We start from the raw sequence: 25,828 nt of genomic DNA on the forward strand, positions 1-25,828 counted from the left end.
CAGGGCAGACCGAGTGTGCTTTCTCTAACTCAGAACCAGAACCTTAATGGTATCTTTTGATTAAAAGAAGTATTTCATTTTGATGGAGTCCAGTTTAGCAGTCCTTCCCTTTATTATTTTCTAGACGCTATATTGCTTTACCTTTCAGTTTATATTCACAAGGTCTGTGTAACTTCACTTTTCATTGTCTGTTTTGAGTATCATCATGATCTCATGGGCTTATGTATGTTTGTTTCAATTCATTGCAGCCATTTTTCTTTCTGATGCTTAATTTGTCTCATCTCAGTTCCTGGGAGCTCTTTCAGGTTGCCTTCTGTGTCCTTCCAACATGACCCGAGTAGGGCTACACGGTTGGCTCAGTGGTAAAGAATCTGCCTGTCAGTGCAGGAGCCACAGGAGATGCAGGCTCAATACCTGGATCAGGAAGATCCCCCGGAGGAGGAAATGGCAACCCATTCCAGTATTCCTGCCGGGAAAATCCCATGGACAGAGGAGCCTGAGGGGATATAGGCCATGGGATCCAAAGAGTCAGACACAACTGAGTGACTGAGCCTAGCCCAGCACAGTCTTTGGTAACATTCTAGATTTTTCCATTAAGTTCTTACACAAAAAGATGTCCTAAGCTGATCTTTTCATCATGATTCACACCAGGAATAGGTGATTTTTCTAAGGACTCCTGGTTCATTTTAATGAAACATAATGTTTAGAGATTATACTATGGGCATTGTTAGAGAACTCTCCTTGATTTTTTAGAAACTTTTTTTCTTAAATTATAAAACAATCCATGTTCTTTATGAAAATGAAAGTGTTAGCTGCTCAGACTATAGCCCACCAGGCTTCTCTGTCCATGGGATTCTCCAGGCAGACATACTGGAGTGGGTTGCCAGGCCCTTCTCCAGGGGATCTTCCTGACCTAGGGATCAAACCTGTGTCTCTTACATCTCCTGCATTGGCAGGTGGGTTCTTTACCACTAGCGCCACCTGGGAAGCCCCTATTTTCTATTTTCTTTATAGAACATTTCAAAGTATACCATAATTTTCCACTTAGAATCTTGACTTTTGAGATTGTAAGTCTGTTTTTAACTAGAACTATTAGTCATTCCAAACATTTATTAGAACTTCCTTATTCTGTTTTTTACCACTTTCAGATCAGAGACTTAGAAAACCCTCCAAAAATAATAATAAGACAGCATATTATTTTGTGTATAAATAACTTATTCCCCCCAAAATTGAATATTCCTTTCTGAGAGTAGCTACAGATAGCTACTATAGAAGCACAAATGAGAAGAAAAGAGCCTTAAAAAGATAAACTTATAGAGTTTCTTAAAATATGATTTGTGGGCCATCTGCATTTAAATTACTTGAGATACTTGTTAAAAACATATTTTCCTTTGTTCCATCCCAGATCCTCTGAATTAAACTCTCTGTGGGTAGGTCGTGGCGTTTTGCATTGTAAACTAATTCTCTGATAATTCTTGGGCACACAGAAATTGGAGAATCCCTGATCTAAAGGAATTCTACAGTTGAGACTGAGAGTGAACTGGAGAAAATTTGAGTGCTTTTGTAGCTTTGATAGAAACAATAGGGAAGGTGGAGTTGAAGAGTGAGGAGGAAGAAGAACCAAACTCCCCAAGGAACATGAAATTTAGAATATAGATGAAAGGATTAGCCTAGACTAGAAGGAGAAATGGTGGTGTTAACATACAAAGTTTAAAGCTTTGAAGTAAGCCAGACCATTTCCTCATTTTTTATACAGGAAACACACAGTCAAAAGGGTACCATGATGCCCAGGGTTTAATTAATTATGTAACAGTATTGAGTATAACCCAGTTTTTTCACTTCCCAGTCTGTTGCTGTTCGCTCAGCCTCATACTGTTGCTTCTGTTCGTTTCTGTATAGAGTTACTGTCTATTTCCAGTAGTACTTTAACCAAGAACATTTCTTCTGTCATAATGCTCTGTTTTGTTCACTGTTATCTGTCATATAAAGTTTTATAAAGGGTGGAAAAAGATAGAGATGCTCTTGCATGTCTGTATCAGCTTCTGCTACCATAATTGGGATAGTTGATTGAAATATCAGTCAAAAGCTTTTCCTCACAAAGAGCAGGAAGATGGAGGATTGTATACAGAACTAGTCATTAATTTCTTCCTTCTGCAGTAGGCTAAGCACAGCAATAGTGGCTGTCTCTTATTCCATACTTCTTTTGTATCTAAAACCAGGCTTACTACTTTACATTCATTGTCTTACTTTTTTATAAGGATCTTCCAAAGGTAGGTAATATTAAGATGTGAACTGTATACATGGGGGATGTCAAGGTCAGTGAGATTATGTAGTTCAAGGAATCAAAGTAAGTAGCAGAACTTCAGTTTGAATATCTGACTCCCAAGTCCATGATCTTAACTACTCCGTCATACTGCCTTTCTTTGTGTACATGGGAGCTATGACTGGAAGAAGGATTGACGGTAGCATCCGAAATTCATAGTGTTCCCATTATATAACTTCTGGACAACATTTTAAGACTGAGAGCTTATTTTGTAATACTTATATTGCTTAGTTACTTAAATCTGTATTAGGGTTGCTGAATGTTGACATGTAATGCTTTCTTTTTCCCTTTCATTATTTTTGTACTACCTTAATGGTGGCTTCTGATGTACTCTTTTCTTTCCAGAAAAGCCATGCCAGATGGATCATCTGGATCGAATCCTTCTGTCTGGCATCTATAATGTACGCAAGGGAAAGACCCAGCTGCATAAGTGGGCTGAACGCCTGGTTGTTCTCTGTGGCACCTGCCTCATCGTGTCCTCAGTGAAGGATTGTCAGACCGGGAAAATGCACATATTGCCTCTGGTTGGGGGAAAGGTAAGACCCACAAACAGAAATTACTCTTTCTTTGATCATCTTAATTAAAAAAAAAAATCACATATGCTTTTCAGAGTTTTTTCCACATCTTTTCAAAGAAGCCATTCTGAACATTATTAAAGATTACATCACAAAGTTTTTGCATTCTTAAGTTTAAATGAAACTGACTCAGGCTAATTTACACATAAAACAAGTTTTTTACATCACAAACCCCCTCGGAGGTCCAAATACTATGTTGTTGATCAGTTGCTAAGTCATGTCCAACCGTTTGTGACCCCATGGACTGCATCATGCCAGGTTCCTCTGTCCTCCACCATCTCTTGTAGTTTGCTCAAATTCATGTTCGTGGAGACTATCCATGCCCCAGATTCTGCTGCAGACCCCGTCTGTTGAAGAAACCCCTGCTTCCACTGCTAGGCACTAAATACTGTCAGTAGTACCACCAAGAGTAGCTGCCACTAGCAGCTGCCTTTGGAAACTAGAAGTAGTGGCCACTTTTGGAAACTAGGCTGCCTTTGGAAGCTTAGCATCCAGCACCAAAACTGATTCTTTCCTATTTCTCCTTTTCTCCCATTAGACTGAAATTCAGAGTCTGAGTGCTCATAAGCTCCTATCAAGCAGCCAGAGAGGCCTGCCTTTGGAAACTTAGCATCCTCCACCGAAACAGATTCTTTCCTATTTCTCCTTTTCCCCCGTTAGACTGAAATTCAGAGTCTGGAGTGCTCATAAGCTCCTATCAAGCAGCCAGAGAGACCTGCATTTTTTGCATCTGTACAAGAGAATTCCCCATGGTAGGAAAAGCAGTTCAAAGTCATCAGAGTGATAGATGACTGGAAACAGATAATGCTACTGTTTATTGGAAGTTATAGGAGAGAAAAGATAACCTGCAAAGAATTGACAGGCTGACAACAGCTTTCTTTTCATCAACAATATGTACAGAAGAGTATTTGCAAAATTACTGAGAAAATAAATTGTATTTTGTATTTTTTATCCAGTTGAATTACTTTATAAGAATCAAGGCAAAATAGAACATTTTCAGACATTTAAAAACTAATGAGGGACTTACCTTGTGGTCCAGTGGCTAGGACTCGGTGCTTTCACTGGGTTCAGTCCCTGGTCAGGGAACTAAGGTCCTGCAAGCTATGCTGCACAGCTGAAGGGGGAAAAGAAACCCAACATAAAACAAATGAGCTGGCATATATCCTCACCAAAAGAACTACTAAAGATGTATGTCTAAAAAACAACACCCCTCCAAATAAAACAAACAGGGAAAAAAAGAAGAAAACAACAAAGGAACGAAGGAAAGTAAATTCAAAGGAAGGTATAAGATATAAGAATAGATGATGAATGGGAACACTGATAAATTATATAAGATATAAGAATAGATGATGAATGCAAATACTGATAAAATATGGTAGTAAATTTGATACTGATTATAAAAAGATTTAAATTTTTTAATATCTTAAATATAAATTTCAACAACCAAAGCTCAAACTCCTGAACAGCATTCAGGGTGTGATGATGTGTTCAATGAGGAACTTGTGATGCAATCTTTGGATAAAAGGAAAAAAAGAAAGTGAAAGTGAACTCGCTCAGTCCTGTCGACTCTTTGCGACCCCCATGGACTGTAGCCTACCAGGCTTCTCTGTCCATGGGATTTTCCAGGCAAGAGTACCAGAGTGGGTTGCAATTCCCTTCTCCAGGTGATCTTCCCAACCCAAGGATCAAATCTGGGTCACCTGCATTGCAGGCAGATGCTTTACCCTCTGAGCCACCACCAAACTTAAAAATTTTAAGGATGACTACTAAAAGTAGAGTGGGAAAAGAGAATATAAGCTGTGTAATGCTAAAAGAAGGCAGGAAAAGGGTTGAGAAAAAGGAGCAAAATAATTAGCATGGTAAGTTATTATAGTGACATAGAAATAAACTCAAATATTTTCTACTAATTACTGTTTATAGGAGACACACCTAAAACTTAGAAGGTTGAATGTGAAATGATAGAAAAATCACACTAATCAAATAGCAACCAAAAGAAAATTGGTACGGTTATATTAACATCATACAAAGCACATGAAAGTTTGTATGCAACATAGGACTTGTGTCAGAACTACATAAAGAACATTTACAACTTGGAAATAGACAAATAACCTATTTTGGCAAAGTTGGGAAGCAACTGGGAACACAGTCCCTTTGGAAAACAGGGGTTTTTTTTGTTTCTTATAGTTAAAAATCTGCTTTTCAGATGACTGAGCATTTCTCTTAGATACTGAGAAATGAACACAAATATTTCCAAAAAGTATAAGTGAATGTTCATAGCAACTTTGGTTATAATTGACCCAAACTGGAAGCAACCCAAATGTTCACTGAGTGGTGAATTGATAAAACAGATGTGCTGTATTCACTGTGCCACTGAGCAGTGAAAAGACGTGAGCTGCTGATACACACAGGAAAAAGAGCGAGTCTCAAAACATTAAGTGGAAAAAGCCAGAGGTAAAAGTCTATTTATTGTATGATTCCATTTACATGAAATTTTAAAAAAACTGTAGTCATAGAAAAGAGACCAGTGGTTGTGCCAGGATATGGAAGAAGGGGATTGGCTGCAAAACAGCCATAAGGGACGTTTTGTGGGTGATGGGGTTGTCAGACTATGTATCTCATCAAATTGTTCACTTAGAGTTTATGAATTTAAAAATCACAAATTTTATATAAATTATACCTCAGTAAAACTTGCCTCCTGAGAAAGACAATGTGCAAAAGCGTTAATAGGGATTAGGAGGCTCACTGCAAACTGATGAGAGGAACATTTTATGTGTATTACCATGTAGTCTCAACATACGTATTGCAAAACTTAACAAAATTACTCAGAAGTTGACAAATTAACTTCTAGTGGGAGATTTATAAGCCTTTCTCAGAATTTGGCATTATATGACTATTTTTCTGTGTCAAACATCCCATAAAAAATATTTAGAAGAAAAGGTTATTCTAAAGCAATCAGTAATGCCTGTTCTTCATTTCAACAAAGTCCCTTATTTTGACACAAACTCACTGAATTGTGGTGATTTATTACTAATAAAAATGGCCTAGTTGTAAGCATCACAATTGAATGTTATGAATATTATTTAATTTTATTGGATCTTCTTAATATGATTCTTATTTGTTTAAAAGTATTTTGTGTTTCTGCCATTTGGTTCAGTCTTTACTTGGCACCAGAAGTCTAATGATTTATAACTTGGAAGTTTCCAGCTGACTCACCAAGATTCAGTAGCTATGACATATAGAAGTGAGATGTCAGACAAAGATATAAGTGGTTCCATAGCTATAAAAAAGACTTCATCTTCATCAATGGTATATAGGCTGGGTTGTTGAAGAAAGCTGTTGTTGTGCTATGAATCCTTACCATCACCCCAAATGGGACTGGAGGAAGTTCTGACTCTTTCCTCAAGCCCAGTGAAAGAGGTTTCAAAAGAACCCATGGAATCCTGGTTCAGGTTCCCTGCAGTAAGGGGGACATAGTGCACTGGTGTCCTGCCTTCTGACCAGGAAGTCTTGAGGATGAGATAGGCTGCTTTAGTGATTGATAGAGCACAGAGCCTAACTCATGTATTGGGATCCTTGTGTATTCCTTGGGTTTGTTAGTATGTGACCCAGTTGGGTTGAGAGGAAACACAAGCCATTGGTTGGGTGGGTGGGTGGATTCTCATGTCTGGTGGGGCCACCTGGAGGGGCCAGCAGACTTCATTGGAGGACAAGCTGTCAGGGGACCACCAGGTTCCTTCACGTCTGAGGAGGGAATGGTCACCTATTGGAATAGTATGCATTACCCTGGTCAAGGAATCTGTAGGTGAGAAGCCACTAATGGTTGAATTAGGGGGCTGGTATCCAAAGAACCTTCAAAAGGGCCTATTGAGGAAGATCATCCCCTTTAAAATCTAGTAGGTCTGGAGAGCGTGAAGTCAGGTTATGACTCTGCTAGTTTAGTAATAACCTTTGGGTTTGCATGTTCCCTGTTTTTCATTCTGCCCAATGTTTGTGCTGGACGGGGTCAGAAATGGCTTCTAGCCCGTCACCTTGAACATAAGAGAGGGGGTGAGTCCAGAGGAGGCCAGCGTACCCCTTGCAGGCAGGCAGACAGCTATCTCCGGTGTGCCACAGTGGTGGTGAAAAGGTATGGAGCAGTCTTACCTTTGAAGTGAAAACTTTGCCTCTTCCTTGTGGGCCTACAGACTCTCCTGTTCTGAAACTCCCCTGCAGTGGAAGCACAGAATCCTAACCACTTCACCACCAGAGAATTCCCCCTTTGGTGTTTTCTAAATAGCTTTATTGAGATGAAATTCATATACTGTACAGTTAACCCATTTAAAGTATGCAACTCTGGCTTTTAGTAAATTCACAGAGTTGGGCAACCGTCACCATAATTGATTTTAGAATACTTCCATGACCCTTCGAAAAGAAACCATGCACTACTTAGCCTTCATCTCCCCATTCCTTCTCTAGCCCCAGGCATCCATTAATCTACTTTCTGTCTATAAATTTGCTCATTCTGGACATTTCACATGAATGGAATCATTCAATGTATGGTTCTTTGTTAACTGGCTTCTTTCACTTAGTGTAATGTTTTCAAGGTTCATGTGGTAGTGTGTATCAGTGTTTTATTCTCATTTATGGCTGAATAGTATTGTATGGTGTACTACATTTTGTTTATACAGTTACCTGTTGATGAACATTGAGGCTGTTTCTACTTTTTCCTATTATGAATAACTCTGCTGTAATTCACAGAAAATTTTTGTATGGATGCATTTTTTCTTGGGTATATACCTAGGAATGGAATTGCTGGGTTACATGGTTGCTGCTACTGCTGCTAAGTCACTTCAGTTGTGTCTGACTCTGTGTGACCCCATAGACGGCAGCCCACCAGGCTCCCCGTCCCTGGGATTCTCTAGGCAAGAATACTGGAGTGGGTTGCCATGTCCTTCTCCAGTGCAGGAAAGTGAAAAGTGAAAGTGAAGTCGCTCAGTTGTGTCCAACCCTCAGTGACCCCGTGGACTGCAGCCTTCCAGGCTCCTCCATCCATGGGATTTTCCAGGCAGGAGTACTGGAGAGGGATGCCATTGCCTTCTCCGGGGTTACATGGTTACTATATGTTTTCACCTTTTGAGGAACTCCCCAACTATTTTTCAAAGTGACTGTACCATATTACATTCCCAGATTCAGTTTCCCTGCATCCTGCTAATGCTTGTTACCCAACACTTGTTATCTGTGTTTTTTATTTTAACCATCCTAGCGGATGTGAGGTGGTACCTTGTGGTTTTGATTAGCATTTGTCTAATAAATAATGACATAGAGGGCTTCCCAGGTGGTGCAGTGGTAAAGAATCTGCCTCCCAGTGCAGGAGACACAAGAGAGTCAGGTTCGATCCCTGGGTTGGGAAGATCCCCTAGTGTAGGAAATGGCAACCCACTCCAGTATTCTTGCCTAGAAAATTCCAAGGACAGAGGAGCCTGGCAAGCTATAGTCCACAGGGTCACAAAGAGTCAGACACGACTGAGCACACAGTCAGTGATGTAGAACATTGTATCATGTGCTTATCAGTCATTCCTCTGTCTTCTTCGGAGAAATATCTTTTCAGATCTTTTGCCTAGTTAAAAAAATTGACTTGTTTGTCTTTGTTATTGTCCTGTGGTTTTTTGGATTGGAATTGTTCTGTTTAATTGGTTCTGGTTTTCTCCCCGCTTCTTCAGGTAGAAGAAGTGAAGCGACGTCAGTACTCCCTCGCATTCAGCTCAGCTGGAGCCCAAGCGCAGACCTATCTTGTCAGCTTTGAGACTTTGGCTGAGTACCAGAGGTGGCAGCGGCAAGCTTCCAAGGTGAAAAGCTGTCAGACGTCCTCATGGGGAGATGAGAGCAGAGAAACCAACAGAAAGATATTTTGAAACTGAACTTATTCCCAGGAGATCGAATTATAATTCTTATGCACATCACTCCAGGCTTTTCTGAATGCATAGTGAATGAAATGGAATTCTCCCAGGTCCTTAACTGATTATTTATATCGGCACAGTGCAGACCACTTTCAAAAGTGTTTTCAGGTACCAGCTCTGTGAGGAAAGTAGGGGCTTGAATGAGTAGAGACACAATGAGGTTCAAATGACTCTCCCCCCACCATGGTGGTCTGTATAGATGGAGCTGTCCCCTAAAGATGAAGTGCTCTAAAATTATATTTCAGTGCTCGCTTCGGCAGCACATATACTAAAATTGGAACGATACAGAGAAGATTAGCATGGCCCCTGCGCAAGGATGACACGCAGATTAGTAAAGCGTTCCATATTTTTAAGTAAAATAAGGTAATAAGAAAAAAAATAAAAATTATATTTCATTTTCCAAATTCTCTTGCTTCTTAGCCATCTTTTCAGGATTTAAACGCATTTTTCTTCATGGGGCTAGGTAGTTGCATTAAAGATTGTTTTAGTATAATGACATGCCACCAAAACATGAATGACTTTTGTAGTGATATTTTGAGTTTTTTTTTAGATCCGTTTTCACAGCCCATGTTTTATTAGTATACTATTGTGGCAATATAAATCTTTTTCAGTGTTATTTCTGTATTTGTGATAGTAATAAAATCTGCTATGAATAAAACTAGTTTCAATTTTAAACAGCTTCTCTATTCTTCTGCCCTTGTAAAGAGAAATTAATATTTTTTGAGCATCTTTTGCATGCTAAGCAGCAGTGCTGCATACTTGGTTTTTTAATTTTCCTCATGACAGATGAAGAAGCTGTGCAATTTAGGAACTGAGCTTATGTAGCTGCAAAAGGCCATATTAAAAGATCCTTTAATATCACATTCCCTCCTAAAGTTTTGAACAGTTACTTGGAATCATCTTAACTTTACTTCCTGCATGAGCTGTTACTAACTTTCCATCTTTATGATTTTTTTTTTAAACTTGTAGACACTTTATAGCTTATACCTTTCTGTTTTTCAAGCATCATATGGTTTTGGGGAAAAAGTAAAAATTCACTGCTTCTTATAAATGAATACTCAGATCTTGTGACCTTTCTTGTCTTCCCCATCTTTTTAATTGGTTCCTTGTTGTGTCAGTGCTGTTCCATCCTCCGCTGGGTGGGAGACATTCAGCACTGGCTCAGATGGCTCTTCTCTGTGACCTCATCCAGGTGGTGTCCCAGCGCATCAGTACCGTCGACCTCTCGTGTCACAGCCTTGAGGAGGTTCCTGAGCATCTCTTCTACAGTCAAGATATCACCTACCTCAACTTGCGACACAACTTCATGCAGTTAGAAAGACCAGGGGGCCTTGACACTTTCTACAAGTATGTGGGGCACAGGTTTCCAGACCAACTTACTAAAATCTAATTGTAAATCAATATCTGTAGATAAGCATGTTTACCCATTGTGTACATATTTGAAAATTTCCCCTCCCTTTTGAAGAAGTAAGAATTTTTGTTCAGTTTTCCCACTCCCCCTTTCCCCTCTGTATAAGATATGATAGATGTGAAGTTTCTGACATGGAGGCAGCATCGAGCTGCCCTTGATCTGGATAATCTTTTTCTATAAGTCATTGACAGTGGAGCATGATCTGCAGCTAGGGTAAGTAGAGAGATTCCATATTTGGGAAGTTTTTAAATCAAAAATTTCAGACTTAAATAACTTAAAGGAAATAGGCCAAATTTCAAGAATTCCACTCCCAGGTTAGGGCTTTTATCTTTCCTTTGCACCTGCTGCTGCCAACTCACAAGCCTTTTGTCAGTGATGAAACCTCTCTCTCCTAGTAAAGGAACCATTTCAGTCCTAAGTGACAATGACCCATATATTTTTCCATCTCCTTTGTTAGAATATATTCCCCATTCCCACCATCCACCAACTTCACCTCCTTCCTTTCTTTAAAAAATGGGTAGAAGTGAATAAATACATGGTGTAAGTAATTGGGCTTCTTGTGGGAAGGGGAGAAATTGAAAGTTACAGTGTTCAAACTACATGGTAATCAAAAAGCTAAATGCACATTGAAATGTATTTTACATACTTCGTAACTAGTATTTCATAATTTTCAAAAAGTGAATGATTTTTACCTCATCTGAAATGTTTTGCAAAGTTTTCAAACATAAGCCTCTATGTAGTAATGAGATAATTATTTTAATAATATTGATGTTTAAAAATTAAAACAAGCTATAATTTTAAGGAAGTGGACTTCTAGTATTTCCTTCTGAATTTCTATGAAAATAGGGTTAATCTTGTTTGAGGGCTGGCTTAGGAAATTAGAAGTCAAGGTGCCAAATCAAAGGAACAATCAGTACTCAAAGTCAGGATATTTGGAAGACAAAAGTTGAAATTTTCAAAGAGAAATGTTAGAGAGGGGTACCATGGATTCACATCTAGAAGTAGATGATATGGTTCATCATTGTGGAGATCATCACCTTAGCCTTACCATCTTGCACTAGTATAATAATGAAGTATAATACTCTTAAGTAGAATTACAGGAGTGACTCTTTAGGATCCAATTTATGATGATACTATCTCTCAGTGAGACATTATGTAGATACTTCTATAAAAATTTGAAGTGTTAAAAATTACTATTTTCTGTTGTGTATCATCACATTACAGTAAAACTGCATATCACCTATGTATTTTTAAACTAACTGGCTCAGTCATTTACAAAAAGAGAAATTACTTGTAATGAGATTTGATCCACAGCTTTGTTAGTTAGTCCTGTGTCCATGAATTGATTAATTGTAAGGCTTTTGTGTATTCCATGTAGACATTTAATAAAGGAAATTATTTGAAGCATATCAATAATGGTATTGATTCAACTTGATAGAAAATAATTGTACCACTGTGAGTTTTTCAAGAGTTTGCCTTTCTGAGGAGAAGAGAGAACAACTCCCATCTCACCAGACCTGGTTTCCTTGATAGCTCAGACTGGGCGTTAGTCATCCTGGTGTCTGTGCCACACATACTGTTTGACACATACTGAATGTTCAGTAAATATACGCAGAACAAATTCTTTGATGGACATTTACAACATCACTTTTTCATTCAGTAGTATAATGTGCCTTTGCTTTTTAGATTTTCTCAGCTGAAGGGCCTGAACTTGTCCCATAATAAGCTTGGGTCATTTCCTGTATTGTTATGTGAAATTCCTACCCTGACTGAGCTCAACCTTTCCTGTAATGGATTCCAGGACCTGCCGAGTCAGATTGGCAGTCTGCTGAAGTAAGTACCTGATTTTTACTGGGTTTGTCTTTTCCTTTGTTTGCAGTGTAAGGAACTTGCCTGGTATTTGGAATGAAGCTAGTTCCATCAGCTCTTGCAGTGAAATAGATCATGTAATTATGAGAATTCTAATCAGCAGCAGTTACTTGCCTACAAAAGAGACTATTCCCTCAGTTTAACCACAGAGGCTCTGACTACCCTTGATGTTAAAGGGACCATCTGTATTTGAGTCATCTTAGTAAATCTCTATAGATAGACTGAGGGCATCTAATCATATTGGACTCATAATAAATTAGTGACAAGTAAAAATCCATAATTCTAGTTTTATCCATTCCAATTAAAACGTTTCATCAGGGAGTTTTGTGTTGGTTTCTTCTTGCAGTCTTCAGACTCTCTGTCTTGATGGCAACTTCCTGACTACTTTACCTGAAGAACTGGGAAATCTACAACAGCTGTCCTCCCTGGGAATTTCCTTCAACAACTTTAGTCAAATTCCCGAGGTTTATGAGAAACTCACTATGTTAGATAAAGTGTTTATGGCCGGAAACCGAGTGGAAGTGCTAAACCTGGGGGTGCTGAACCGGATGAGCCATATCAAACATGTGGATTTGAGGTGAGGTCATTCTTTTTCATTTTTGATTGCACTGAGTCTTCACTGCTGCCCGTGGGCTTTCTCTAGTTGCGGCAAGCAGAGGCTCCTCTTGTTGCATAGTGCAAGCTTTAGGCACATGGGCTTCAATAGTTGCAGCATGCGGGCTCAGTAGTTGTGGCTCGTGGGCCCTAGAGCACCAGCTTAGTAGTTGTGGTGCCCGGGCTTGGTTGCTCTGTGTCACGTGTCCCAGAACAGGAATCGAACTTGTGCCCTCTGCATTGGCAGGTGGATGCTTATCCACTGCATCACCAGGGAAGTCTGTTTGGTCATTGTTCACTGTGCTTTCTTTTTGCCTGACCTCTGATGTTCCTTTACATTTTCTTTTTAAAAATAAAGACTCTTGAAACCATTAGGATTTTAGAACAATGTATGTTTTTAAAGCTATAGTAAAGCTTCATTTTTCACTTAATGGTAGAGAGATTTATGGATGAGGTAGGTGTACCTGTGGTAGAGATGAAGGTTGTTCTGACTTACCCTCCTAGCAACGTTTTATGAGAATTCCCATTTCCTTTCATCCTTACCAATGTTGGATTTTAGCAGTCTTCTTCCTTGTTAGTGTAGTAGGTAAAAAATAGTATTTCATCATTTTAATCAGCATTTATTACGAATTAGGATGAGTGTCTTTTTGTATGCTTATTGGTGGTTTGTATTTTTCCATAATAAACTTGACCATTTTTCTGTTGAATCCTTGGGTTTCTTCTTGATATCTGTGATATTAGAATTGAAATGTTACCAGTTTTACTAGTAATATTTTTTAATGAGAGTTTTATTCCTTTTTAAAATTACTTATATATTTGTAATCTTTTCCTAAATGAAAGTAGTAAAGCACACATACTGAATGTTCTGTTATTTACACTGAGCCATTGATGTCCCTCATAAAGACGTAGTAACAAAAATTTATTGAAGAATGGGAAAATGAGAATAAGCCTGCATGCATTAAATCATATACCTGTATAGAAGAAGCCAAAGAAGTCGTTTTCTTTTACTTGCCCTTGAACTATTCCATATAGATAACAGACTGTTTTCCTCTCCCTTAATTAATGTAATGGGAATCTTGGCACTGGACAGTAGGCAGAGCAGTGAGAGGCAGCGTAGCTGTTTGTTCTTGCTCTCATGTGATACTTACACTATGACCGTCCTGCTAGTCCCAGCCCCAAAGGTTATGCTCATCTTCTCATTTCTTTGTTTTATTCCTTCATCCCTGCCTAACCTTACTAGGTATTTGGATGCAGGTTTTAGGCTGTTTGTGGACATGGTCCCCTTTTCTTTCTCTTTAATTTGTACATGTATTTGCCAATCTGCACAGTCTCTAACTTAGTTTGTAGACAAAGAACCCAAGGTACAACTATCTGTGGTTATTTACCTAGTACCTTGCACAGTGAGGCAAGGAGTAAAATTCTTAAGTTGTTTAGGAAAGAGACAAGAGAAACATACTCTCCTGTTTTTTTCTTTTGGTAAGCACATTTAGTAGAATTTATTTCTAATGATTTTCTTATTTCTGAATATTAAGGATGAACCGTCTAAAAACCATGATTATTGAGAATCTGGAGGGAAATAAATACATCACCCACATGGATTTGCGGGACAATCAGCTGACTGACTTAGATCTTAGCTCCTTTTGCAACTTGGAGCAGCTGCATTGTGAGCGGAACCAGCTGAGGGAGCTGACGCTCAGTGGCTTCTCGCTTCGAACTCTCTACGCGAATTCGAACAGTGAGTTCTCTACCCAGCCTCCTGTGTTTCCTCTTGTAGCTCTTGTCTGAGCTATACAAGAACAGTGGCATCTGAGGTGTTCCTCAGCCACTCTGCCAAGTGGAGTTTGAGGTTCATAGAGACCTAGCTTTAAGTTTGCAGTCAGCACTTCAGTGGTTGAGATATGCATAAAAAGGCATTGCAGGATTATTTGAGCTTCACTAAATGAATGTTATAATAATCAGAGGCATTTTGCAGAATGCTAGGATGTTAGGGTGGGCAAGCATGTTCAAAAGAGAATTTCAGTAATAGTCTTGCAACATGGGTTGGCCAGCTGCAGCCCTGTAAATATGGCCTACATCTCATTTTGTGTGGCCCTTGAGGGATGGGTTTTTATATTTTTTAAAGGTTGGGTTTTTAAAAAAATCAGAGGAAAAATAATTTTGACATGGGTAAGTTATATGAAATTCAAATTTAATTGAATAAAGTTTGATGGGAACACACCCATGTTCGTTTGCATATTAACCACTCTCCTGCTACAGTGGCAAAATGATTGAGTAGTTTTGAGAGAGACCACATGGCCTGCAAAGGCCAAAATGTTACTAAATGCTTAACCCTTTACAGAAGATTACCAGTCTCTAGTCTAAAACCTTGTGCTGCCTTAATTCCAGAATGAGAAGCCCTTCACTTCAATAGTGATTTATTTGCCCCAGGGCTATTTTTCAATGTAAAAGGCCTCATATTTGTTGAGGCCATTCTGTTTATAGAGAATTCTTTACTGAGGAAGTTATACAGTTGACTCTTGGGAAACATAGGTTTGAAATGCACAGGTCTGCTTTTTGTTTGTTTTGTTTGGCCATGCCATGGGGCTTGGGGGAATCTTAGTTCCCTGATCTGGGATCGAACTGGGGCCATGACAGTGAAAACGCTGAATTCTAATCACTGGACCACCAAGAAGTTCCCTGTACAGGTGTACTTAAACATGGAGTTTTTTCAGTAGTAGATATGGTTGGTCCTTGAATAATGCAGGGTTTAGGGGCACATCAAACAAACCCTTTAGACAAAAATCTGAGTGTAACTTTACAATCAGCCCTCTGTTTTCATGATTGTGTAGTATTGTAGTATTTACATATATGTATATATATATGTACATATGTATGTGTGTGGGGGGGATATATATATATATATAAAACTATATAAAGTTTTGTATGAATTTTCAACTGCTCAGAGGGTCAGTGCCTGTAACCCCCACATTGTTCAAGGGTCAATTGTAACTGCTTTTCTGTGTTTAAAGAAGAAAAGATATTCAATTTCACTAAGTGTCAAAGAAATGCAAATTTAGGTAATACCTTTCTATCACAGAACAGAGCAAAAAAATTGTTCTGTTCACAGAATCCTTAAATTCTACAACCTAGAAGAATTCACACGAACACTTGAGGTTTTTGACACCTCAAGAGTAAAGAACTAAGCTTTCAGCTTCACAGAAGGATGTAGCCAAATAGCCAATTATCAGAGGGAAAGGCCCTCCCTGGTCATCAGGGATGTCTTTTATTGAATTTATTACAGTATTGCTTCTGTTTTATGTTTTGATTTTTTGGCCAAAAGGCATGTGCAATCTTCGCTTTCCAATCACAGATCAAACCTGTGTCCCCTGCATTGGAAGGCAAAGTCTTTGGACTGCCAGGGAAGTCCCTACTTACTGGTTTTTATCTTTAGTTCATCTCAGTAGATGACACAAATTTTTATCGATTTCCCCCCGTGTTTCCTCTGAGTTACATTCTTCTTTGGAGAATGTCACTAACACCAATCTGTTCTCTGATTAGGATTGACAACAGTGAATGTCTATCCAGTACCCAGTCTGCTCACATCTCTAGAACTCTCCCGGTGAGTGTGTCTCATTAGAGTGGTGGTGGTTTGATTCCTATACTTAAGAGATGTCTGTGGGCACTCTGGCAGTTTTGAGATATAGGAAATCCCAATATGTTGAAATATTTGGATAACCTAGAGAAGGGCAAAAGGCTGGCTAAAGGAGTACATTTAATGGCCATACTATCTAGTTAAAGTACTGAAGCTGAAGCTCCAGTACTTTGGCCACCTGATGCAAAGAACTGACTCGTTGGAAAAGACCCTGAAGCTGGAAAAGATTGAAGGCAGGAAGAGAACGAGATGACAGAGGATGAGATGGTTGGATGACATCACCGACTCTATGAATATGAGTTTGAGCAAGCTCTGGTAGTTGGTGATAGACAGTGAAGCCTGGCGTGCTGCAGTCCATGGGGTCGCAAAGAGTCAGACATGACTGAGCGACTGAACTGAACTGATCTAATTAAGGGAAAGGTGCCTCTGAATTACTCAGTTACAGTTTGTGGATTTAGAATGAGTTGCAAACAAAGAACTATTTCCCTTCCATGGGCATTGATTTTTCCAATTGGAATCAGATAATTCTTGGTTTTGAGTGACTTAAAATGTTATTTTCTTACTCTTGTGAGCCATGTCAATCTGATTTGCAGAATGATGTTAATTATATTCAAGATTTTATTTCTTCTGTCAGTGGTCAAGAATAAACATAAATGAGGTTTGCTTTCTTTCCTTCATTCATTTTTAACACTGTGTTAGGCATTCAGGAGTCAGTGGCTGAGTTTTACAGTCTAGTTTTACAGTCTAGCTTGTCTTGACAATTGGACAAGCAATGAGAGGGCAGCATCATAAGTGCTGTGGGTATAGAGTGGTAGCAGCATGTGGAATGGCCAGTGGATGGAGTCCTATATGGTCAGAGTTGCCACAGAGTTTAAATGAGACAATAAATGCAACCTATGTAGCCTAGTACCTTGCATAAAATAGTCTCTCAAGAAATATTAGCCATGATAGCCAGGATTCCTTTTGTTGTTGTGACTTTATCATCATTATTATTAAGCTGTTGTTCTAGATTCCCTTCCATCCATTTCATTCTGTCGTCTTCCTGTCAGCAAAACCTCTGCATGGTTCAAGATGAAGATTTACCTTCCGCACTGAATTTGATCATTACTGAAGAAAATCATGTGGACCCACCCTAAATTCGGTTTCCAGCCAGCCTCATCTGGAGTTTCTTCTCTTGTCAGTTCTTTCCAGGGTCCTGGATCTGTTCCAAATTGCTTGGCTTCTTTCGACCCCTCCCCTTCTTATGTCCTCTGCTCTGGAGCTCAGCTTCCCACTTGACTGAGAAAATAGAGGTCATCATGGGTGATCTCCCTTAGCTTCCTACCCCCTTGCTAAAATTCACATAGATCCATATGCATTCTCAGCTTTCCTTTATTCCAAGCCAGCCCAGCCATCTGTGCCTATGACCGCATCCACTCCCACTGCCCTGAACCTTGCTCTGTTAGTCACCCCTCCTTCTCTCCTTTCACATGTGTTCAGTGTCTTTCTTGGTCTCTATGCACATTTATATCTCCTGTCTTAACAAATAGACATTCCCATTATCTTGCACCCCTTCTAGCTACTATTCTGTTCCTTCATCTTGCTCATCCCTTTTTTGTCCACATTTCTCAAGAATTATCTATTTTTTGGCACATTTTCCTGTTCCCAGTTGTTCACCCCACGACAGCTGGTCTTAGACCTCCTCTTGTGGAACTTTTCTATATTGACATTGTTCACCTTGCTATCTTTTATTCAGACATGCTGTTTCCTTGGCTGGCTGATACAGTCTGATTTTTTCTATGCCCCTCTGACCATTTCTCCTGTCTCTTCTTAGCCAGCCCTTTAAAGGTAACTTGTATCAGGGTCTGTCCTTGGCTACTGCACTTCTCATTTGACACAATCTCATTTACCCCCAGGATCTCACTACCCTTCAGTGTCCGCATCACCCAGAGTACCAGTCCATACTCTCTTCTTTTAGCCTCAGACCTGTGTGTCCAATTTCATAATAGATGTTTCCTCCTGCATGTCTCCAAATACCTCAGATATGTGCAAAATGAGATTTATTATCCACCCCTCCACCAGCAGTTTAACTGGTTTGTCTAGTTTTCTGTTTCAGCTTTTGGTGTTACCATGAGACGATCAGCTCAAGATGGACACCGCTGAAATTCATGATTCTCAACCTCATTTGGAGCTTCTCAGTCCTTCCTCTGGATAGGATCTCCTCTCTGATGTCACTTTTGAGTCTTCTCCCTGCTCTACTCACATGTTTACTCCATTTCTAAGCCATTTTAATTTTTGCCTCCTAAGTGTTTCTAGCTCCTTTCTCTTCCCTTCCCTTATCATCTCCTTTCAGGATAAAATTGTCTCACAGTTTCCTGATTACGCTTCCTTTTAATAATACAACCACCTTAGCCAGACCTCTCTTCTATTCAGAGTGAGCTCTTTAAAGTGCAGAACTGACATTGTCTCCTCGAAGCTCACAAACGCTTCAGTGGTCCCCCCTGCACCTGCAGGATAAGGTCGCAGCCTCCGAGACATGGTTAGGTCTTTCCAGCCTTGTTTCTCCTCACTCTGCTCCATATTTGCCACTCCAGCATCACCACACTACTTCTTATTCTTTTCTTGCCTCTGCTTTAGTGCGTGTTGTCAGCCTCTTGCTTGACATGCCTGCCACACCTCAGGGCATTGTGCAACATTCTACCGCAGATGTCATATTTCTTAGGGGGCTTGCCTTGAAGGGCTTCCTTCACTGAGTAGTCAGAGCAGCTTCTGCATTTCTCTTTTTTTTTTTTTTCTGGAAACTGATACAATTTCTTTATTTTGGGGTTTGCTTATATACCTTTTGTTACACATAGGGATGAATACAGAGTCACGCTGGGGTCAGCAGTCCTGACCTTCATCAAAATCAGGTGCTTCACATAAATATATAAAAAAAAGGTCTTAGGGATATTACATCATCTTCTGGCCTTGAGACCTGCTGACACTTTATGATCCTTTCTTTCTGATAACCAAAAAACTTATTTTTTCCAAGGGTGTTTTTTCTTAAACCAGGCACCACCCTCCAAATAAAGTTACATTCCTATAGGGTGAGGGTGTAGTGAGTTACAATGAAGAAAGGAATTTATTTAACCCAGGGTTAACATGATTAATCTTAAACGTTAATACTTATTTCTCCTATACGTTAGTCACATTCATTATAAGGGCAGGGAATATGGAGAATTAGCTGCAAACATCAGCCCAACAAATGAAAATCCTTTCACCAATGTTCCCCTTAAGATCTATTTAGCCTTAAGATAGTGATAAAGTTACATTTTTACATAGCAAGGACACAGTGATTTATAACAAAGTACAGTGATCTATTACAAAAGAGAAAATTCATTAACTCAAAAAGTCTAGTATTGCTAACCTTTTTTTTTTTTGCACAACAGAAATGTAATAAAGTTGTATTTTGTGACCCTGTTCCAAGTTCTTTTTTTTATTTTTATTTTTTTTTAATTTTAATATCTTTAATTCTTACATGCGTTCCCAAACATGAACCCCCCTCCCACCTCCCTCCCCAAAACATCTCTCTGGGTCCTCCCCATGCACCAGCCCCAAGCATGCTGCATCCTGCGTCAGACATAGACTGGCGATTCAATTCTTACATGATAGTATACATGTTAGAATGTCATTCTCCCAAATCATCCCACCCTCTCCCTCTCCCTCTGAGTCCAAAGGTCTGTTATACACATCTGTGTCTCTTTCCCTGTCTTGCATACAGGGTCGTCATTGCCATCTTCCTAAATTCCATATATATGTGTTAGTATACTGTATTGGTGTTCTGCATTTCTCTTGCAGCATTTACTTCACTCTGCCTCATCATACTGATCCATCCATCAGTAGAGACTTTTAGTCTTAGGGAAACTAAGTAACATCTGAAAATAAAATTCCTGTGACTGAGGATCTGCCCAATGCTCTACTGAAGATTTGAATTCACATTCTGAATGATCTGGCACTTTCCCCTGACGTGTTACCTTTTGTTCTTGCTTCTTCACTTTTATTCCTTTGGTTCTTTTCCCCCAGAATTCACTTCTCTTCTCCCCCAGTCATTATCACCTGGGGATAGCCTCCTCAGCTTTGAAGATACGTGTATGGTGCCTCATCTTCCTTTAAGACTTCCTCCCCTCTCTCTCCTGTCCCATCCTGCCACGTGTGTGCTTTTAGTGCTAAAGGTCTTCATATTTTCATGAGCCCCAACACAGTTGATCCAGTATCACACATGTGTGTGCTTCTTTCTCTCTCTCCACCTTTCTGTCAGCAACATTCATGGAGCATCTACTGTATTCCAGGCAGCACACCAGGGGTGCCCTGGGCACTGTGCTTCTGCCCTCTGAGAGCACAGGGGTGGATGTGTTACAACGGTGTGAGTTCCTCCTCATTCAAAATGATACACTTTAATTGTTTATTTTCTGCAGAAACCTGCTAGAGTGTGTCCCTGACTGGGCCTGTGAAGCAAAGAAGATAGAAATATTAGATGTGAGCTATAATCTCCTGACAGAGGTTCCCATGAGGTATTCATGTGTTAATATATATATTATGTATGCATTTAATTAAATAATTTTCTTATATTTGGGTTGCCTGTCAAGGATGCTTTGATTCATCTCTTCGGTAAACATTGAGTATCTGTTGAGTGCAGGGCGGCATGAGTGCTGTAAGGAGTACAGTAACACATCAGGCCTAGTCTTGGCCAGCAAGGAACTTAGTAAGCAGACAGTAAGGGTGACCTGTGCAGAGATGACTGGGATACAATGTACAAGAGTTGCTGGCAGAGGTCAGTGACTTGTTAGTGATAATAGAACATCTGTACTGAGTGATTTGGTATGAGCTGGTCAATGTTCTAAGAGCTTTACTTTCATTATCTTATTTAATCCTGTGTTAACCTTATTTTATAGGTGCTGTTACTTCATCTTACAAATAGGGAAACTAAAGCTTAGAGTGGTTAGATAGTTTGTTCAATGTTACACTTAACTAGGAAGTGATAAGAGCTGGCATATAAATGTAATCATTCTTACTCTAAAGCCTCACTTTTGGCCACTGTGCTGTATAAATAACATGCCTTAGAAATTCAGAACTTTGAATAATTAGGGGATGCTGTGTGGAGAATACCTGTTTGAATTGACCTTTATAAGATGGTGGGGTTTCTATCTGTGGAGGGGAAAAATACAAACATTGGGGGATGAGGGGTGGTACCAAGATGTGTAATGTGAGGTCACTACCTAGAAGAATCTTTAAAAGTATACAGGAGGCTTTGTACATAGTAGATATGAACATGGCATTAGAGTCAGCCTTTAATCCTGACTGTACCATTTACTATGTGTGATGTGAGATCTTTGGCAAACCAAAGTCACTTAACCCTTCTAACCTAATTGTTAAATGGTCTGGCACATTTTAAGAACTGAATAAGTCGTAGTTTTTGTTATAATAAATTTTTTAATTATTATCATTGATTATATTCATGTTAATAAATTCACTGAATTTTTGGTCCCGTCTAGACTTGAAATCTAAATTGATTTATGGCACAAATTGCTTTTTTTGTTTGGGGCTTTTTATGTTTGGGGCTGTGTGCTTTCATTAGTTCATCTTTCCCCAGAATGACCTGAGTGACTTCCTGGTGGGTGGTGGGTAAACATATGGTCATGGCTGCTTTCTGCTCAGGCACCTGTTGGTGATGATACTGTCTAGAAGAACACGTTTCTGTACATTTACTGATTGTAGTTAAATAGCCAAGGGCAGACTCAGGAAGAGAGATTTAAGCCTGTTTTTTTTTTGTTGGTGTTGGTGTTTCTTTGTGCTCTGTTTCCTTAGAATCCTTAGTAGCTTGAGTCTTAGGAAACTAATGCTGGGACACAATCATGTGCAGAGCCTTCCCACGCTGGTGGAGCACATCCCTCTGGAGGTGTTGGATGTCCAGCATAATCTGCTCACCAGGCTGCCAGATACTCTCTTCTCTAAGGCCTTAAAGTAAGTGCTGTAGATTTTATTGAGAAGAGCAGGACAATGGGATAAGCAAACTACCTGGACTTATCATCGGAGTGACCTTTGAAACTATCTTTACAGAGTGTTTACTTTATAGTCTGGCTACGGGTGGACTTATTTCCAGTTTGTATGGAATAAAATATGACACTGTCTTAGGAGGCAGGAAGCTTCAACTCAAAAGGTGAAATAACCATCAAATACTTGGGAAGTTATTATGTTGTAAACAGGTTTCAAGAGCTTGGGAAGGTTCAGGCTTTCATCTCAGAAAAGGAATACATTTATGATCTTCAAAGAGAGGCTGCAGTGTTCTGATACAGCTTCTTTGGGCACTTTTCAGCTTTTGCCTTAGGAGAAAAGGACATACCACTGAAGTTAATTTAGTTTTTGCTTCTAGCTTGCCAAGCTATCATTAAGTTACACTCTTTATCTGCAGGCCTTTTTTACTCCCTGCTTTGAAAACTGTGAATTTAAATGCAACATTGTTCCAAAAGTATTACTTGCTTTCTCATTCTTAATTAACAAATAGATAGTAAATCTTCCTATTTTAATACCCATAATCAGGTTTATTTAACACGTATGTCACCATTCAATGAAAACTGGTTTTTAATTATAGTCTTCTGCAATATGGAGAAAGCAATATTGTCTTCAATTTAGACATGGAGAAAGCAGAGAGAAGCAGCAGTAATTAACATAAGGCTGCAGGATGCATACAAAAAGCATTTAGCCCACAAGCGTCTGGCTTATTCTTTGTTTGGCAGTTTGTTGTTGTTAAGTCGCTCAGTTGTGTCCAACTCTTTGTGACCCCGTGGACTGCAGCATGCCAGGCTTTTGGCAGCTTATACATCTCTTAATGTATGATATATTTGGTTGGATTTTCCTAAAGATCTTTGGAAATTCTAAAAAATGCATGAAGGAAATTTTCTCTTTGAAAAATTTATGTGGAGTCTTAGTGCAGTAATATTTGTTAATTAGCAAGTATTTGTTAGTACTGCATTACAGTGCCTTTCATTCTGATGAAGTCTGAATAAAATTAGTTTACAGGCTTAGAATCTGCAGTAAGGAAGTTACCTAGAGGTTGTAGCAAACTGTCAATAATAGTTACTAGTATCTGCACAGAGAATTTGGGACATACAAAGATACAGACACACAGTACCCTCAATAACTTAAAAGCTAACTGGAGATACAGATCACACAGTTTGAGGATGACTTAAGAACCGAGTTTAATAATATATTAACTGCCTTTTATTGAACGTGTTCTATATGTACCAAACTCTGTGCTAGGCAGATTTTTAAAATCATACCATGTTTTACTTATTAGATAGGTGAAGGTTAAAGTGAATTATGATATTCAGTGTTGACAAAAGTATGAGCCAACGCATTCTTTGTATCCTTCTTGTGGGAGTATAGTTTGTTATAGCCTTTCTGGAGCTGATTTTGGCAATATATGTATAAAAATCTTAAAGATATGTGTAGCCTTTGACCCCACAGCTTCTGCTCCTGGGAATGTAGCCTAAAGAAATAATTGGGTATGGGCTCAAAGATATTCATTACAATGTTTATAATAACAAACAATTGGAAATAGCCGATATGCCCATAATTAGGGGATTATAGAAGGAGTGGCTAAGTAAATGATTCTATTAAAATCAGACAAAAATTTTTCCAAAGGGTGACTTCACAGTTCACATACTTGTGAATGTGATACTCAGCAGCATCCTTTCAGCAGACATACAGACAGAAAAATATGAAGCTGGGTTAGAATCAAGCCAGTGCAGAAGCCCAGGAACTTAACTGGCATGAGTTGAGTAAAAGAAACTTTCATTGGATAAAGTGAAGCAGAGAAAACACCCTGGAGGAAATTATTTTGTCATCAGTTTGGGACCATGGAAAGGCATTGTTGCATACTAAGATGGCATGATGGTTTCCACATCAGAAGGCAGCAAATAGCCATAAAGGAAATGATGGTTTGCATGTGTCTGTCAGTCTCAGATACTTGAATGCATCCGCAAATAGTCTGGAGTCTCTGCCATCTGCCTGTGCTGGGGAGGAGAGTCTGAGTGCGCTACAGCTGCTCTACCTGACCAACAACCTCCTGACAGATCAGTGTGTGCCCGTCCTGGTGGGGCATCCGCACCTGCGCATCCTGCATCTTGCAAACAACCAGCTACAGACATTTCCTGCAAGGTAAACAGATCCATACTCTGATCGTTTCAGACATGTAACGTGGTTCCACATTTGTCAGACTATGTCACAGCTGTTTTACTGGGTGCTCTTGCTTTATGTTGACCAACTTACCGATCCCTTACTTGAATGAGAAAGTCTGTTTGTACCCTTTTGTAAGTATCGTTAACCACAGAGGTTGTGGTTAAAATGTGTTTAATTCTTAGTATATAGGTTGAATGTCTGCTGTATGTCAAGACCTGTGTACATACTAGGGAGACAGTGATAATTAAGTTGCAGTCTCTGTCCTTAAGGAACTTGAATTTAAATTAGGGAAATAGAAAAGTATTATAATATTGGCAGTTGCAGTGCAGTGTAATAAATGCAGGATGTTAAAGATATGTGTAGGTAGCTGCATTGCAGAGATGAATAGTATTTAGCCAGGCTGTATTTATAAGACATAAGAGAGACATTTGGTGTTGTCAAAGTTTTAAACAGCATTAGTGGAGAAATAAGTATCTTCCAAAATACCTTTGATTAAAAAATTTTTTAGAAAATTTGACACCAGAAAAATCCATGAAGGTAGTTATTAAAAATCATATTTTCAAAACCTACACACATAGGAAAATGACATTTGATATAATTTGAGTGAAATTATATATATATCATAAAATTATATTTGATACCATTTGAATGAAAATTTTCTTTTCTAGTTTTGTTTTACAAATTTTCTTAGAAATGTGTTAAACACGGAAAACAGAGATTGTAATTTTTGTGATTGTTTATAAAATATTTGGCGCTTATAGAAGATAAGTGCAATAAAGTTGATTGCTTCCTTGAAAGAACTTGAGCAATAGCTTTTAAAGTGAATGCAGAATCTCAATTTCAAGATGTGATAGATCTCTTGAAATCCTAGCAGATTAGTTCATTTGGCCTCAAATATGTTCAGATAAAGTGAAAATGACACACCACTGGTAAGTTATATGAGTTTATGAAGCTCTTGGGAAATACCAGATGTAATACTCTTGAAACTTATGAAGTCCTCCTAATTTGATGACATTGTTGGACTAGTTCAGTTCAGTTCAGTCACTCAGTCGTGTCCGACTCTTTGCGACCCCATGAATTGCAGCACGCCAGGCCTCCCTGTCCATCACCAACTCCCGGAATTCGCTCAAACTCACGTCCATCGAGTCCATGATGCCATCCAGCCATCTCATCCTCTGTCGTCCCCTTCTCCTCCTGCCCCCAATCCCTCCCAGGATCAGAGTCTTTTCCAATGAGTCAGCTCTTCACATGAGGTGGCCAAAGTACTGGAGTTTCAGCGTTAGCATCATTCCT

General features: G+C 39.2%; 1 protein-coding gene and 1 non-coding gene across 2 annotated transcripts in view; both read left to right on the forward strand.

The window, feature by feature from the left end:
* The window catches only part of PHLPP2 (PH domain and leucine rich repeat protein phosphatase 2), a 63,399-nt gene that overhangs the window by 22,629 nt on the left and 14,942 nt on the right, over positions 1–25,828 (forward strand). Inside the window, exons 4-13 of the mRNA XM_069548949.1 lie at positions 2,669–2,859; positions 8,598–8,723; positions 10,027–10,181; positions 11,932–12,078; positions 12,461–12,691; positions 14,241–14,443; positions 16,246–16,306; positions 20,773–20,868; positions 22,163–22,318; positions 24,314–24,514. Of these exons, the coding sequence (XP_069405050.1) occupies positions 2,669–2,859; positions 8,598–8,723; positions 10,027–10,181; positions 11,932–12,078; positions 12,461–12,691; positions 14,241–14,443; positions 16,246–16,306; positions 20,773–20,868; positions 22,163–22,318; positions 24,314–24,514 (1,567 nt within the window). The remainder of the gene's footprint in view (positions 1–2,668; positions 2,860–8,597; positions 8,724–10,026; positions 10,182–11,931; positions 12,079–12,460; positions 12,692–14,240; positions 14,444–16,245; positions 16,307–20,772; positions 20,869–22,162; positions 22,319–24,313; positions 24,515–25,828) is intronic.
* LOC138419872 (U6 spliceosomal RNA) lies at positions 9,079–9,185 on the forward strand. The gene has a single exon (XR_011249123.1). It is a non-coding gene; the product is annotated as a U6 spliceosomal RNA (small nuclear RNA).

Source organism: Ovis canadensis, chromosome 14 (assembly GCF_042477335.2).
Source record: "Ovis canadensis isolate MfBH-ARS-UI-01 breed Bighorn chromosome 14, ARS-UI_OviCan_v2, whole genome shotgun sequence".
NCBI classification, from domain to species: domain Eukaryota; kingdom Metazoa; phylum Chordata; class Mammalia; order Artiodactyla; family Bovidae; genus Ovis; species Ovis canadensis.